Here is a 15921-nt window from a genome sequence, read left to right on the forward strand (position 1 = left end):
GCTCACTGTTAGTCTTAAAAAAATAATGGGCAATATTATTGAATAAAGAATGACACAAGAAACAGTTAATTTTTCCGTATACTGTAGGATTGTTTGAGATTACATTTCTACCTTTTGCTCGAGCAATATGTATTAAATTAGTGTCATGTAGGTCAGGCTAATTACCTGAATTGAAATTAAACTAATTCAGAGAAACTTCTATATAAAATGTCTACGCACAACTAGTGCTGCGTACCTGGACTCACATTCAGGTTCAGGTCCGGACTCAAGTCCAGAGGTTCAGGTTCAGGTCCGGACTTATAAGTCCGGACCTGAACCCATGGCTTGTGTCAAGTTGTGTGAGTAACTAAAGTGAACTTATTGTGAGCTAATTATCAATTGAAAATTAACTCATAATCAACTCAAATTCAAACTCATCAGGTTTATTGTGCTCCCTTCCAACTTGTGTCTACATTTCTCTACAAAGTACAAATGTGCCACTTAGTCTACAAATGACTTATGACAGCAACTACAGTGAACTACTACAAAGTTCAAACATTTATTTCATTTACCAAACTAAAGTAACCAAACAGTCCCTGAGCTGACTGAGCCTAAATCCCTAAAACGTTGCTGAAAGGTAGAGTGTAGAGTAGACTATACGCATCACACTGTTACACACCTAATATACAGTATAGGCTACACTCTAGTGACTGTACAGTCAGAGTGTACTGTACTGTCTGTGCACCATGTATTTTCTACAACTCTACAATACATACTGTTAGAAATTAAAATCAATGTTGATATGGCGTAATTTTGAATTAAAAACACTAATTTAAATCACTTTTATTCTGAAAAAACCGAAAGTTCACACTATTAACTTAAAACTTTTATTCTGAAAATTCTTCACTTCCGGTTAGCATTAGCATGTGGCGAAATTCTACGTTTTCAAACCGTAAATCGAAGGTGAAATGACATGTGATGTTGTACACTGAGCACACTGGGATTAGCACTCATTTATTGACGCTGAATAACGTTTATCAGGGAATGTTTAAATAACCACAGACACCAGAATATACGTAAGTGCTAGTTTTTTTGCGAGTCCAAGTACCGGTTCCTGACGTTCCGGTTTTAACCGGACTTGAACCGAAACTTTTTACAAGTCCAGTACCGGTTCGGCGTACCGGTACGCAGCACTACGCACAACCATAATTTTCCACACCTACCTACTAGATAAACAGCTACATAACATAGTAAAATGTATGCAGTTTGTTTGCGTGTGGGGTGAGTTTAATTGAAGTTGAAGTATCCCTGCCACCTACTAGCTATCTTCAATCATGTGTTCGTCTCCCTGAATGCTCTTCTGAGGGCCTCTAGCTGGATTTGACAGAGACGTAGTGATTCCTATCTGACTCTGTGTGCTGTCTTCCCTTCATGGTGAGCGTCTGTCCACCCTTTCTTTGCATGGCTGTCACAGTCATATGGGCTGCCGTATGCCTGTGTGCCTCGCTTCTTGACAGCCATATGTAAATGCATATTCTGTAGGTCTGTCATTTCACAGATAGAGACAGATTGAAACACACACATTAAGTGTCAGCAGGGGAATCTATAAAAGAGAGCAGGGAAATCTCACTTTAACTATTGGGGATGGATAAACCAATGACATTAACACTGTAAAAAGTTGAACACACTTGCCACTTGGCAGTGAAATAAAAAAGAAGAGCAACAGCTACATGCGGTGGGCCACTGGCACATAGAGTGTTTTCTAGCATGAAGGGCAGCAATCAAGGCACGGCATCACATTTTTCTAGTGAAAAAGCTCCCTAGAGGGCCCTTAATAATATGTACTTACACATAGGGGTATCCAAAAGGGCATTCTGCCTGAATATAATAGCGCTATAGGTGGTATACAAATGTAAAGAATTCAAGGGACTCATTAGAAATCTACATACTGTCTTCATTGTAAAATAAAAGGATAGAGGCATTGCCATATCTTGTATTTTCTCACCATTGTCTGGCTAGTCACTCAAGGAGCCATCATGTGTTGCATAATTAATAGTATAAACTTCGATCTGATACCTTTCTTCCTAAAAAATCTGGATCTGTTTTTTAGGTTTCCTTTCCTTTCTGATTTTCTTGCCTTGAGTGTATACAATCAAATAAGACAAACAAGTGCGTAGTTCGTTTAGCGTTTCATATTTACTGATAAATGTAAAAGGTACAATTAGTCAGAGATACAAGTTCTGACATTACAAAAGTTACATTTATTGGGTAAAAGAACAATGTTAGAATACAACATTAAAAACCTAATGCTGGAGTGTGAAAGTGGATGCATGTGTGTTTTTATGTCTGCCGAGTTTCCCTTTGGGCATTCCGGTGACAAGATACTATCTCAGTGATGGATACAACTGACAGACAACCAGCCGAACACACACACACACACACACACACACACACACACACACACACACACACACACACACACACACACACACACACACACACACACACACACACACACACACACACACACACACACACACACACACACACACACACACACACACACACACACACACACACACACACACACACACACCTTACGGTACGTACCATCAGTGGCATTCCATTAACAGTGCCTGAGCTAAAATGAAATGGCCTACTTCACTCAAAAGACACTTTGTCAAACAAATGACCTTGCCAAGAGAGAAACGCAACACTGTTGATACATGTGGCTTTAAACATACACTTTCAGAAAAAAAGGAGAACAAAAAAAGGCTGGTGACAACAAATACAGAAGGAATCCATCTCATAAAATATGCCTAGAAGCTTTCATTTGAACAGGCTGTGGACAGCGGCATCAGTCACAGGAACCACTGCTTCTCAGTTCCCATTACCATAAGATAAATTGTGCTTTTTCACAACTAGTTTCCAAAAGAGTTTTTAAATAATGATGGCATTTCTTTTATTGTAGCATTTGTCTATATTCTACACACATTTGACTCACATATATTGGTTGTAAAGTAAACATTGAACCAGATGTTGTCTGTTTGTGGTGAAATGCATTGAATTTCAATGCAAGAGAAATTCCATAAAGTTTCCTTTTTGCAGTGGTTTATTATCGGTAACAATGGTAAAATAGATCCCAGTGATTGCTCGAAGTATTCAATTAAAAACAGTGTGCCAAGTTTTGGCTGAGCTAGTGTATTTTGGATAAACATAAGATGGAGAGTGGAAAAGTGGATTATACTGCAGCCGGGGTTTGATGAGCTTCTTTAGATGTTTTTGAAATATTTATTCAACAGATATATTTTAAGAGACAAAAAACAAATCACCATAACATTTAAATTCCATTATTTCATTTCTTAATATGCTGATAGAAATGCTGACCATTAGTTGGTTCTTTCATACGGACTGAGCCTTCTCAAAGTTGATGTTTTGACTTGCAGGAAGTGCACTGGTGTCAGTGACGCAACTTGCACAATCAGCTAAGGCAAACAATGCCATCATTTAGGATATTAGATATGATGAGAACTGCTGTGACAAAGATCCACCACATTCATATGTTTTACATTCTTGAAAGCTTTCAAGTAAATGTTAAAAAGAAAGGATTTTCCTAGAGCCCTTGAGTTATTTCAGGCTTTGCTTTATTTAACCCATATATTCTGAGACTGCTCTCCAGATTTGCTCTTCATTCATTTTCCTCCTGAGGGGCTGACACCAAAAGCTGCTGTTTATTGTTGATTTTGAGACAGTTGAACAAGTATTCATGAAAATGTCAAAAAAAAGCATATTGGAAGTAATTCTTCCTTTGACATTTCCACACTTATTCATTCCATGTATTTCAGAACAATACAATTAAAGGTTGCGAGGTAGAAAGAGAAGCAGTGGGATGAATCATGACATCCGCTTTTGGATGAAGATGGGCAGATAAAGGAGGCAGACGGACGAGGCCAGGGCTTATCAGGGGGGTTTGTGAGGTGCTGTTAACAGGTCAAACAGTTCATTCCTCATTATCTTAATGAGATCGAGACCGCAGAACAAATAAGATGAGACATGCCAGGGTCGGAAGGCATAGATGAAGTGGTCTGTGCACAGAGTGATGGAAACAAGGGAGAAATAATGTATGGTGAGGGAAGCACAATCAACTAGGAGAGGGTGGAGAGAAACAAATAGATACTTAATGGAGAGACTGAAAATGTGTGCAAAAGCAAATGCTTCTTTGTCTGCTAGAAGCACGTACATGCTGTAGTTAGGGTTGTAACATTTTAGTGTGTGGTACAGTACAGCGTAACATATTGTCCTGATAAAAATGGAAGTAGTAGTCGTAGTAGTACACGTAGTACATTTACCATCTATTCATGTTGTTTACAATTGTCATTAAAGCTTAGATTTCTTACTTTTAAGAAAGGTTACTGTCAACAATTTACACAACATTCCCTAAGCCAATGACAGCATGGTTTGGGTCACGTTTGCATGCTTTTTAGTTTACAGGGTAATATTTTGATTGTCTAATCAATTCAATTAAGATTTGTAGAGAGTTAGGCCAAATTGTTTTATGTTTTTGCTTTACATTCCTGGGTTTGAGTATACAACAATAAAAGATAACACCAGCATCAGTCATTTGTGGAAATTGTTGCATTTGCCTGAGAGTAACGTCTTGTGGCAATGTCAACTCTAGCATGCCTCTTTCTCATACAGAGCAATAAAAGAATGGAACAATATTCCGAATAAACTAAAAGCTAAAGCTGATTGGTAAATAACCAACCATGCACACATTAGTTTAGCTTTCTGCGATTCATATCGTTTTACCTATTTTATTTAAATGAGTTTGTATATCTAGTCTTAACATTTTGAAGATAGACATTTACATTTGATGTGATGTGAATTAGTTTTAGCATGCATGTATGAAATATGTTGTGATATCATACTGTATGTGTTAATCTTTGAATGTATTGAATTGTGCTGTATTTTGTGTGGACCTGCCTAGTGGCTGCAGATAGAAATTAGCATACTGCTATTATCTGGTACAAATAATCTTATCTCTTTGAGATGTATGTTCTTCTTGTACATGGTCCCTGACAACTAAACCAATAAACTAAACTAAACTGAACTTTTTGGGGAAATGTCTTGGTAGTGTTTGCATTTTCACACAATGAAACCCACTTACTATTTACATTAAGATTGTGTTCATTTGAACCTTGACCAAAATCTTTATCCTTCATCAAGTCATTCTTCTTAAACCATGGAGACTCCGTAAGATTTTTGCCTAAACCTAACATATCCTAACATAGTGGTGTCATGTCAGAACATCTAAATTGTTATAATTGTAAAAAGTGTTTAAGACCAGTATTAAGCAACCTTTTATTTGGTGAAGTTAAGGAACTGTTGAGAGCTGGAAGCACAAAAGCTAAATTATTATTTTTTTATAATTTCAAGTCGGTATACTTTTGGTTTACCCCAACTGGACTGGTGGTGTGTAGCCCACAGCTGTGTTTCCTTATTGGTTTGGCTTTGGCTGTGTGTGTGTGTGTGTGTGTGTGTGTGTGTGTGTGTGTGTGTGTGTGTGTGTGTGTGTGTGTGTGTGTGTGTGTGTGTGTGTGTGTGTGTGTGTGTGTGTGTGTGTGTGTGTGTGTGTGTGTGTGTGTGTGTGTGTGTGTGTGTGTGTGTGTGTGCATGTATGTGTTACACAGTGTCCTGAAAACAGGTGAGAGGGAGAGAAACGGAGATATAAAACAGGCAGAGAAAGACAGCAACTCAAGCGAGAGAGACTGACAGAGACTTGAGAGCCTCAGAAAGATGACTGAAGGAGAGGGAATAACATGCAGCCCACCTCCCCACTGATGTCAGTAGTGCATCATTCCATTAGTTAGTATGAAAGGTGTGAGGTCCCAGCAGGAGGGTCTGTTGAAGATGTGTTGGGGGTCTGTTGAAAGTGTCTGGAGTTGAGATGCACATGTGTGTGTGTGCACTTTACTGTGTGTGTTTCAAGATGTGGTATTTCCACAGATTGTGAATCCTTTTCCAGAGTCTGAAATCTGCTACATACCTTGTAAAGGGCACTTTTCTCACCATGAATTTGATTAGTAACGGATCATAAACTAGGACCACATACCTTCAGCAATACTTTACCACACTTAAACAAGGCTTGTATTACTGAACATTTTATTATTGGTGTTGCTTATTCTTCATGATAATGTGGAATGACAACAATGTGTCAAGTCTCCTTTCCGTTTTTGAATTATAATTGTTCTATAAATGTCAGTCTGAAATCAAGGGTTACAATTCAATTGAAAAAATGCTTATAATTGTATGCTTAGGAAAAAAAGGACAACATAAGTACAGGCAATGTTTAAATCCCCCAAAATGTTGGTCATTTAAACAGATTGCTTTGCATGAATGGCCAGATCATTTTGAAGCATATTGCAGCTGATGCCGATCAATCAATATAAGCGTGACTTAGTGCTGCGTCTGCAATAGCACAATCATTCATTTAGAACCATTCCATGTCCGTGTACCATTGACTGTAAGAGACTTTCTGCTGGATTATAACGTCATTAAAATCCTTTCCTCATGAATTGTGCAGTTATAGTTAGACCTTTGCCAAATATACAGATGATCTTCTCATGAATTATGTTTTTCTACATCATTTTACTTGATCTTGTCCTTTTGGGTTTGAGAGATCATCATATCAGTCTAATTCAATTATATTTAGTACCAGTTGATTTAATGTGGTTCAATATGAAAGGAACATACATTTACAAAGAAACACATATTTTAGTTCCATGATTTTCTAAGTCAATTTGTCTAAAAAACATTAAAAAAAAAGTAGAAAGCATATCAACATAGTTGCTATGTTGATATGCTTTCTGAAGGCCATTATTCAACTTCTTACATTTCCTGATTTCAATCTTTCACACATCACAGGTACATTAGACACAGATTAGTTAATATGCTTTTATGGAAGCAAACAAGTTTCTCACATACTGTTTATATTTATATTCATATATTAAAAACAAATATATACTTACAGCTCTGACACTGATCCTCCTTGGGTCCCCAGCAACGACCATTACAGGAACGATTGCACTTTTGACCTGCACACAAGTTGAGGGAAAGAGATGATTGGCATTTCAAATGGTACTTAATCGCAAAATATGATCAATATCAACCTTCAGAAACCCATATTAGCTGAACCTAAAAATAGGCTGGAGGCTGTTAGTCTGGAGTCTGTGTGCCCTCAAGCACTACGTTGAAGCCCAAATTGATCCAAAAAGTGAGTGAAGCTGTAGGTGTTTCTTTGAGTCAACTTTAAAATATGTGCATTTTAAAGGCAACATGATTATATTAACTTGAAGTGTTTTTTTGTCAGGCAAGACTTCCAAATAAGTGCATTTCAAGGATATTTTGTGTGCTTGATAATTATTATAATTAGAATCTGTCCTAATTAACGCAATCTGCAAGAGATGTAGGTGTTTTAATACTTCACAGGACGGCTGTGTAGTGTAGATGATGATGTTGATAATAGCTATTCATTGATTATATTCAAATATAATGTTTTCAACTTTTTCTTTAACTGCATTTTTTTTCAAGGATTCCTATTCCAAGTGCAGTGCTTGTTCAAAATGTACCTATTTAGAACAGGCCTGATTGCTGGGCGTTCTGTTTTGCTTGTTGAGGTTGAGAACCCTCATTGAACAGCTATATTGCGCCTCCCTGGGTCCTGAGCAATACACATAGTTGCATTCCCAAGCAATGCTAGAATTTACCCGTCAAAGAACGAGCTGAACCTACAGTAGCATACCATTTGCCCAAATAAAACGTACTTTCTACTTCCTTTAGCTGCTAACCGGTGTCCCCTCTCAGTAAACAATGACGTTTGTACACAGCACACTTCTAATTAATATCACCATTGGATCTCAATAGCTCACACTCTACACTGCGCTTTCTTTGGTCCTCAGCAATATACCCGCCAAGTGTGATCGGATGACAGGCATCCAGACAGACAGATTTTTTCCGTTTTTGCATTTTACAATGAAGATTATGTAATTCGCCGTCGACCAGTACCATTTTGTACATGCAGTCCCAGCCTTACAACCTTGAATAACCTTGACAAAGACGTTCCTTTATGCTGGTCCACTTTAAATCTCCCCAGCATGAAACAAGCACACATCAGGTTGAGATAAAAGCAGTAAAGCAGCAGGAATCAGCAGCATCATACCCTCAGAGCTTCAGCCAGTGCCTTTCTGTTTTTTTGGAGGACTTAATTGACTGTCTGGTAATTGACTATGAGGGAAGTGAGCCTGGATAAGTGCAGAAGTGCTGTCCTCCGTCCATCAGCCTCTCCAGATGAGAGCTATTAGCACCGATACTGACTCTATTCCCCTACACGAGCCTCTCCATCTTCTGCCCTCTTCTTCCTCCTCGTCTGTGCCCCTCTACACCACACATTTCATCTCTTTCATCCACTATCCACCACTCACTGATTCATCTCTCTTCTGTGGCTCTCTTTTACTTAATGTCTATCCCTGTCTCTCTTTGCCTTTTTACAGTCAGCCCCTCTTCTTTTCTCTGCTCCTCCAGTCACTTCCTCTCAAACTTGCACGTTGGTAATGGTTGAGAAAGAGATGTCGACAGCCTTGACTGTATGAAAAGCGGCACACAAACAGGATAATAGTACAAATGTCAGCCAGTGATAAGTGGTTGTCTGACATTGTCAAGTGCGCCGAACCTCTTCTGTACTCTGTTATAACTCTGTTCTCCTCTACTCCTGGCACCCGGCAAAAAGTCAAGACAAAGAGTTCTAATATACTGTCCAAGGTCTTCACTATCTCAACTTATAAATGATCAGTGACCTAGAATAAACCTGTCTCGCCCCTCTTACTGCACCATCATCTTTTACAGCTTTCTTAAAACAGCCGCCGAAGGTTAAAATGTCGGAAAATGCTGCCATGCAAAGGCCAGTATGGGGTAATAGACAGATGGCTTGTCTTCAACTGAATCAACGGGGCGTAGATTTTAAAATGACTGTGCTGTTTTTCAAAAAGACAACCAACATAAACAACAACCGCAGCACAAATAAGTAATTATTGTGTCTTCCCATAGAATGACATGTAGATTATGTTCTCAATTGTGGATTTCAGGTTTGGAGACCCTTGATCTTGAAGCAGAGTAGAAGACTTGCTCAGGAGTAAGGGGTCGATCCAGGGCTAACAGGCTGCAGGGAGGAGGTTGATTGAGCAGAATATCAATGCTTGGAGCTGGTAATCTGCATGTGAAGCCCTCAGCAAGTGAGAGGGAGTCCAAGGCCATGGGCAGAGACTGCCTTTTTTTCTTCCATAATGATTAGGCCTTTGAATGTGTAATTTTCTGTTGAAGAGGTATAAGACGAGACAGCTTTTTAAAAAAAAAAGAGAAGAAAAACAACGGATTTAAATGTCAAACAGCGTGAACACTAAATTAATAACAGAAGCTATGTGTGTTAAGATCTTAAGTCAGTGAATGAATAGAAAAGGGTCAGATGAGGTGATTTAATGAATCTTTACTTCACTCACTGGCACCCCCCCCCCTTTACAGATTAAATATGCTTTTGCATCCAAATAAATCCCTTTATAATTCTTAACATTTAATAAAGTGTCTTCCAGCTGGCCACAGTGGGGCCTTATTATGCATCATGATGCGATGGTTATGGTAAGTAAAGTGACAGAATGGGGTCAATGAGTGCTTTTGTGAGGAGAATGTTTTGCTGCCCACATCCGTCAATGGAGCAGTTTAAAATATGGGGTCTTCTTTGTACACATTTTCCAGCCCCATCTGCTTTTTGAAATGCCTGAAAGCCAAACCATATTTCTTAAAACCTAACTTTTGGCCTGCTCAAAATCCTCTAAGTTTGAGTTTCCTGAAGCCGGAGCTGACAATGCTTTAAATACAAATGAGTCATCACATATGCAGTCATGAGCCAGCCTCATTAGCAGGGTACTCTGCCACAACTAGCTTCCAGGTGTGAATGAGTAAAAGTGTGAATGCATTCATTAAATGAAAGGTTGAAATTAAAACATGTATTTTACACTTGTATTGTTTGGGTTACTTACATGAGGCACTACTGTTGGTGGGCACCACCACAGCATGCATCCGAGGGTTTTTTACAATGTCCTGCCAATGGATTGTGTCCGCATGACACAGGAACTTGTTCTTGTCAACATACACGCCTCCACTCAGGATCTCTGTGGAGAAAAGAGAGCACACATTCAATGACGATACACAAAGGGCTTCCTGGGGACTTTTCCTGATGGGCAATGCACCTAATTCAGCAATCCTGCTACCAGGCTCCTGATGTGATTTTTAATTACAAGCGTTCCTCCCCAGCATCATTTTGTAATTAACAACTGACATGTCCAGACACTACACTTTACCAATATTGGAAAGACACCCTTTCCTTTTCTTTCCATCATGTATTGTGGTATGGCTCAGGAACCTGAATCTGGCATATAAGAACAGGCTTGCTCGGCTTTTCAAAGTGAGCAGCACAGTTATTAGGGTTATTCAGCTGCAGCTCTCTGACCTCTAATATAGGCAAGACCTAAGATTGGTTCAGGCCATATTGCCATGTCCTGATCACCCCCCTCCCCTGTAGAGATCATTGGAGCTTCTACTTTCAGGCTGAAGATGCAGACTTCCCAAAACCATATACACCGTGTCCTTTGTGTGCTCAGCAATCGTTTACTGATTTTGCACATGTGAACTTGGCCCCTACATGTTTTCAGCATTCAGCTACTGCATCTTAACCGTTAAGATTGTACATTATGTTCATTTTTTTTTTGGTTCTTGGTGCAACTCACATTTCTCCTAGTGTGAAAATACAGTTTGACTTGAGGCAAGAGCAGGATTTGGGTTTTAGCTGGAACAGCTTATCTTGAGACATATACAACAAATGCAGGTTGTTGCAGGGGTCATGCAGGCAGGACAACGCTGTGTCATATTACCATTTTTTGTTTTCGCATCATTCTATTCCCACACTGGGAGCAGATCAATTATGCCTCACTACAACAACAAAATCAAGCCTACAACAACAAAATCCATCTGGAAGGGACAGCAGCCCTTACAAGTTTGTAATTTTCAATTCATGAAGGTGGTGGAGAAAGAATCATGTGTCCTGTCCTGCATCACCTTGTCCAACCAATGATTGCAGTGGTTTTATTCATTTTGACACACACACACACACACACACACACACACACACACACACACACACACACACACACACACACACACACACACACACACACACACACACACACACACACACACACACACACACACACACACACACACACACACACACACACACACACACACACACACAGAGTCTGTTGAATTATTGGATACGGAGGGTGGTTCCGATTATTGTTATGCCTAATCCTGACTTTTATGTGAGAAAAAACAGAAAGAAAGACGAATAAGGACGAGAAAAAGCCACAGAGAGACGGAAGGCAGGAAAGAAAGCCCTACAAACAGATTACTGACACAGGGCTGAAACTGACAAGACACATAATAATACACGGGACGCCCTGCAAGCACCACATTGCAACAGCCAAATACAATATCGTCCCCCAAAGACCTGATCTAATGATTATTTTTGGATAATAGGTTGTGGTGTTACCTACACAAGCACCCAACCTCAGCTCTCCTTCTCTATCTTTCGGCATGTGTGGTGGGAGTTGGGGAAAGAAATTAATCCTGCCTCTCACCACAGGAGGGATATAGCTTGGCTAGGAGGAGGTCGTGTCTCAAATTCTAATTGTTTGCACAATAAGATGCTGCTGGCTAAGTTGGGCAATAGACAAACCAACATACAAGGCACAGCAGTTGTTATGACAACATGCCAACAGGACATATCAACCCTGGTTAAGCAAGATACAAATACTTCCTCTTGGGTATTCACCTTTGTATGGCTCATGGGTCTGTAATCGGAACACTGCATGTTAAGGTGCATATCCGAGACATGTTCAAATGTATATGCATTTGTTGTAATCATGTATGAATAAAGTACATGTCGTAGCTAAAGCATCACCAGGACCAGCATTTCAAATAAAACACATTGCTTGCCTATTGCTTGATAGCTTTGACACCATGATGACAAATGTAACATGGATACATGTAGAGGCAGTTTAAAAGGATCCAAACCTGATAGATATCGACTGGACAATTATCAAAAAAGGCTACAATTTCACATTTCCTTTTAACCTGAGTTACGACTTTATTCTCATTGGTGGATACAACCACCGTTTTTCATGAATCTAATCTGGGTATGCAAACAAAAAAGTAGAATGTAGGTACCAACTCTACCAAAACAATTGCCAGGATTATTAAATGTGTGGTAAACAAGTGAGACAAGGTGTTTTGACTAATTCCAGCTGGACGGGAGCAGCATTCACCCTCTCAAACACATTGTATAAACAGACTGGCAAAAGAAACACTCTCTGTTCAACACTGTCACAACAAGTGACCCTCAACACCATCCGAAGGGGTTCCAACTTCCACCATCTTGTAATGCTTCCTCGCACATATTATACATTTGGATCTGCACACACATACACACACTTACAGTACACACACTAAAGTGCCGTGTGACATGACCAAGTTCAAAATGCTGGAACACTGTTTAATTGGCTCCTTGCTGGTGCCAGGACAGTTACAGCATTTCCCATGGCCTCTGTCACCAATATTTGAATAATTAACACAAATATAGTGCATAACACTCACAACAACATGCAGCACTTGTGCAAGCGTTGGTTTTCATTACAAGTAAATGCTTGGCATGCACATTTGCTGGGTGTTCAGTTGGTGGCCAGGGGGAGATCAATGGTTAAATCTTTGTTGCTGATTGTTTAGTGGGTAGAGAAAATATCTTAATTAGTTTGTTCACGTAGCTAAAGCTGGTGTCTCCATACTAGCCCCTCCCCTCTCACTTCGTCCTGAGAGCAACTCCTGCCGTCTCTGAATGAGTGTATGAAAGGCAATCTTCAATATCAGGATGTATGACCGTTGGATTAAAACAATATAAAATTCAAGAAGGCAGAACAAATGTATGCAGGCAATTATTTTGATGGTAAGTGCCAGTTGTGGTATTTGTTCCCTTTATGGCAGTGTAGGGATGACTTTGATTAAGACTGGGAGGCAAATAGCAAACCAATGATCAGAAAAAAGCCATATTAATGAGTTTATGAGAGTGAATTTATAAGTGGTGTGTGGATTGTTTAATGAAGAGAAATGTAGGACAAAAATAACTTTAGTGTTGGAGGACTACATTATCAAACTTTTACAATCAGAATACAACAAAAAATACATTAATACAGATATTCTATTCCTCTCAGGCAGCAAAATACACTGTACACATAACGTGCAGAAAAACAAGCCAGCTTGAAAGGGAAACAGTAACACAGTCAGCAAAACAGTAGTTACAATAATAGAAAGACTAACAGATTCAGGAAGAAACTCAAACAGTCAGGCAATTACAGTAGATAGACAGGTTTCAGAAAGACAGGAGTTTCTCCTCTCCTCGATCAGCGGGCCTGGGGATTTTACCCTGGGACTTCACTGTAAGTACTGTCTTATTGACTCCAAGAGCTTCAACTTGGTCTCGGCTCAGCGCTGCTATCAGCTCAATGGAACAGAGGGGAGAAACTCTGCGGGAAGATGAAGACGCATTCTGGGTCAAAGGGGCTAAATGCTGGGGCGCAGATCCTGCTGTACACCCCAGCAGTAGTGGAAGGCAGAAGTTGTTGCGAGGATTCACTGAACAGACAGACCAGCATAACTGCCACAATGAGGGGATGAGGGCACGCATAGAGACATTTCTCAGAAAGAAACATGCTAAAACATATTTACATATACACATGCTTGGCTCAGTAATGAGGCCCTCAATACTATATGTGCTTTGAGCATCAATTTAGTAACCATTGGACTTTATCAGTGGCCTTGTAACTCGAAGGACACTAATTATAAACCCTGCAACATCAGCGGCAATGTAGGTAGGAATGTCAGCTGTATTTTACCGGCTTTCTCTGAATGCTATTATAAAAATAGTCTATGTCAGTAGAATTTAATTAAATATATATGTCTGGGAGGCGCACAATAGCCATGTTGCTGCGCCCTTACCAACGACGGATATAAAAGGAAAATAAGATAATCAATAAGTAGTTCCATAGCGAAAACAGAAAATGAGAGTTATGCACACTCACAGAAAACTGAGTGCAGAGAAAAGAGAAAACAACAGTCAAGGAGAACTTGACCACTTCAATTTCAACAATAAATGTATAGATGAAAGAATGAGTGAGTGAAAAATAAAGATTGTACATACTGTTTGGATAGATAAAGAATACATTATATAGAGTGATGGATGGTAAATGGTGGGAGAATGAATGACATCTCTTTTATCAGCCTCATCCATCAGTGTATCTATTCATGCGTCGTGATAGATGATGGCTACAGAAGAATATCATGAGAAAGAAGAACAAAATGTAAAGCATGCCTAAAATATGGTTGCAAAGGATCAATATATGAGGCATGAATTAGTGAATGGATCTGGCTGATGAAGCAGTCCCACTTCAGCACTCCTACACCCACTTCTAACAAAATCATAAACAACCAGCCATGAGTTTTAAGAGAAGTCTTTTTCCAGGTTTCCAGACGCTGCTCATGTTGCCACGCAGTGCTGCGTCAATCACTGTGCTCTGAGTTGCTCTGTTTCCGACAGGAGATGTCAGGACAGCAAATCTCTGCCTTTGCTCTACAAATAGGTGATCTCCCCTCACATCCATCATCTGCTGCAGATTCACACTTCCTTCCTTGCCCTCCAGTCCCCACTGTTGCCAAGGAAATGCTTGTGTCATCCAGATGCAAAGTGCATGTGTGTATTTGTAAGTATTTGCATTTAGGGGAAGGACAAGAACAAGATAAACGAGTTCACACAAGTACAGGGATTTGCCTTATTCATGTGTACATGGACGTGTACGAGAGGAAGAGACAAACCATCAGAAACTCTGTGCATACAAAGAGGGAACTCTGTGTTTGTGTGTGTGACAGAGCATTGCTCAATTCTTTTTAGATCTTCCGTTCCATGCGTGTGGAAGTATTTTGTTGAGGATGGAGCTACTCGATCACTCAAATGCATATTTTTTTCTATCATCTTAATGTCAGAGTTCGTTGTCTCAATAGATAATGATACGTCAAAACAAATAATTTTGTGCGGTTCCACAAGGTTGAGTCGTAGGACAACTACTCAATACATGTTATAGCTCTCGTGGCCTATAGGTGAGGGACCCACGAGAGACAGAAATAAAAAAAAATGATCTTCAAAATGAGGCATTTTAGGGCTGGGTGACTTGTAGATGCACGTATGGGTCAAGCTTTACATCCAGAGCTACAGCAGCTGTTTCACAAGAGTTTTGAAAGGCCGAGTAGTACTCTGATGAACGATGACCTGAATGTAAGGTCTAAAATGTGTGGAGTGCCCATACAATCTATATCTAAACCCCTTGGTGGTCTTCTCTGTCCATAGATGTATTTTGCTGATAATACCACTGTTACGTTCCCTATTGGGCTAGGCGGACCAAAGGGACACGACACGACCAGATTGGATTTGGTATATGTTACCGGTGATTTATTTGTAACCCAAAACAATGAACACCGTAATATACACACGAACAGCCTGGACCAACAACGGACCAAACTGTTGTGATTTAACAAAAGGGGAACTCCAAAAGAGAGTTGCACAATATAATACAAAAGAAAGAAAGTACCTCACTTCTAAAGTGGAACAAAACACTAAACAAAATGAGGAGGTGTGGGAACACAGCTGTTGCTGATCAACCGGGCTAATCACCGGGGTCTAAGCAATACTTTCACAAATGCTGATCTGCAGGCGCTAAGCTAACCTGGGTCTAA

At 39.8% G+C, this 15921-nt stretch overlaps 1 protein-coding gene across 1 annotated transcript in view; it reads right to left on the reverse strand.

Moving 5' to 3' along the window:
* LOC117466553 (receptor tyrosine-protein kinase erbB-4-like) overlaps positions 1–15921 on the reverse strand; it is a 431817-nt gene that overhangs the window by 140869 nt on the left and 275027 nt on the right. Inside the window, exons 4-5 of the mRNA XM_034109868.2 lie at positions 10068–10199; positions 7008–7073 (exon numbers count right to left, since the gene is read on the reverse strand). Of these exons, the coding sequence (XP_033965759.1) occupies positions 7008–7073; positions 10068–10199 (198 nt within the window). The remainder of the gene's footprint in view (positions 1–7007; positions 7074–10067; positions 10200–15921) is intronic.

Source organism: Pseudochaenichthys georgianus, chromosome 21, assembly GCF_902827115.2.
Source record: "Pseudochaenichthys georgianus chromosome 21, fPseGeo1.2, whole genome shotgun sequence".
Lineage (NCBI taxonomy): Eukaryota > Metazoa > Chordata > Actinopteri > Perciformes > Channichthyidae > Pseudochaenichthys > Pseudochaenichthys georgianus.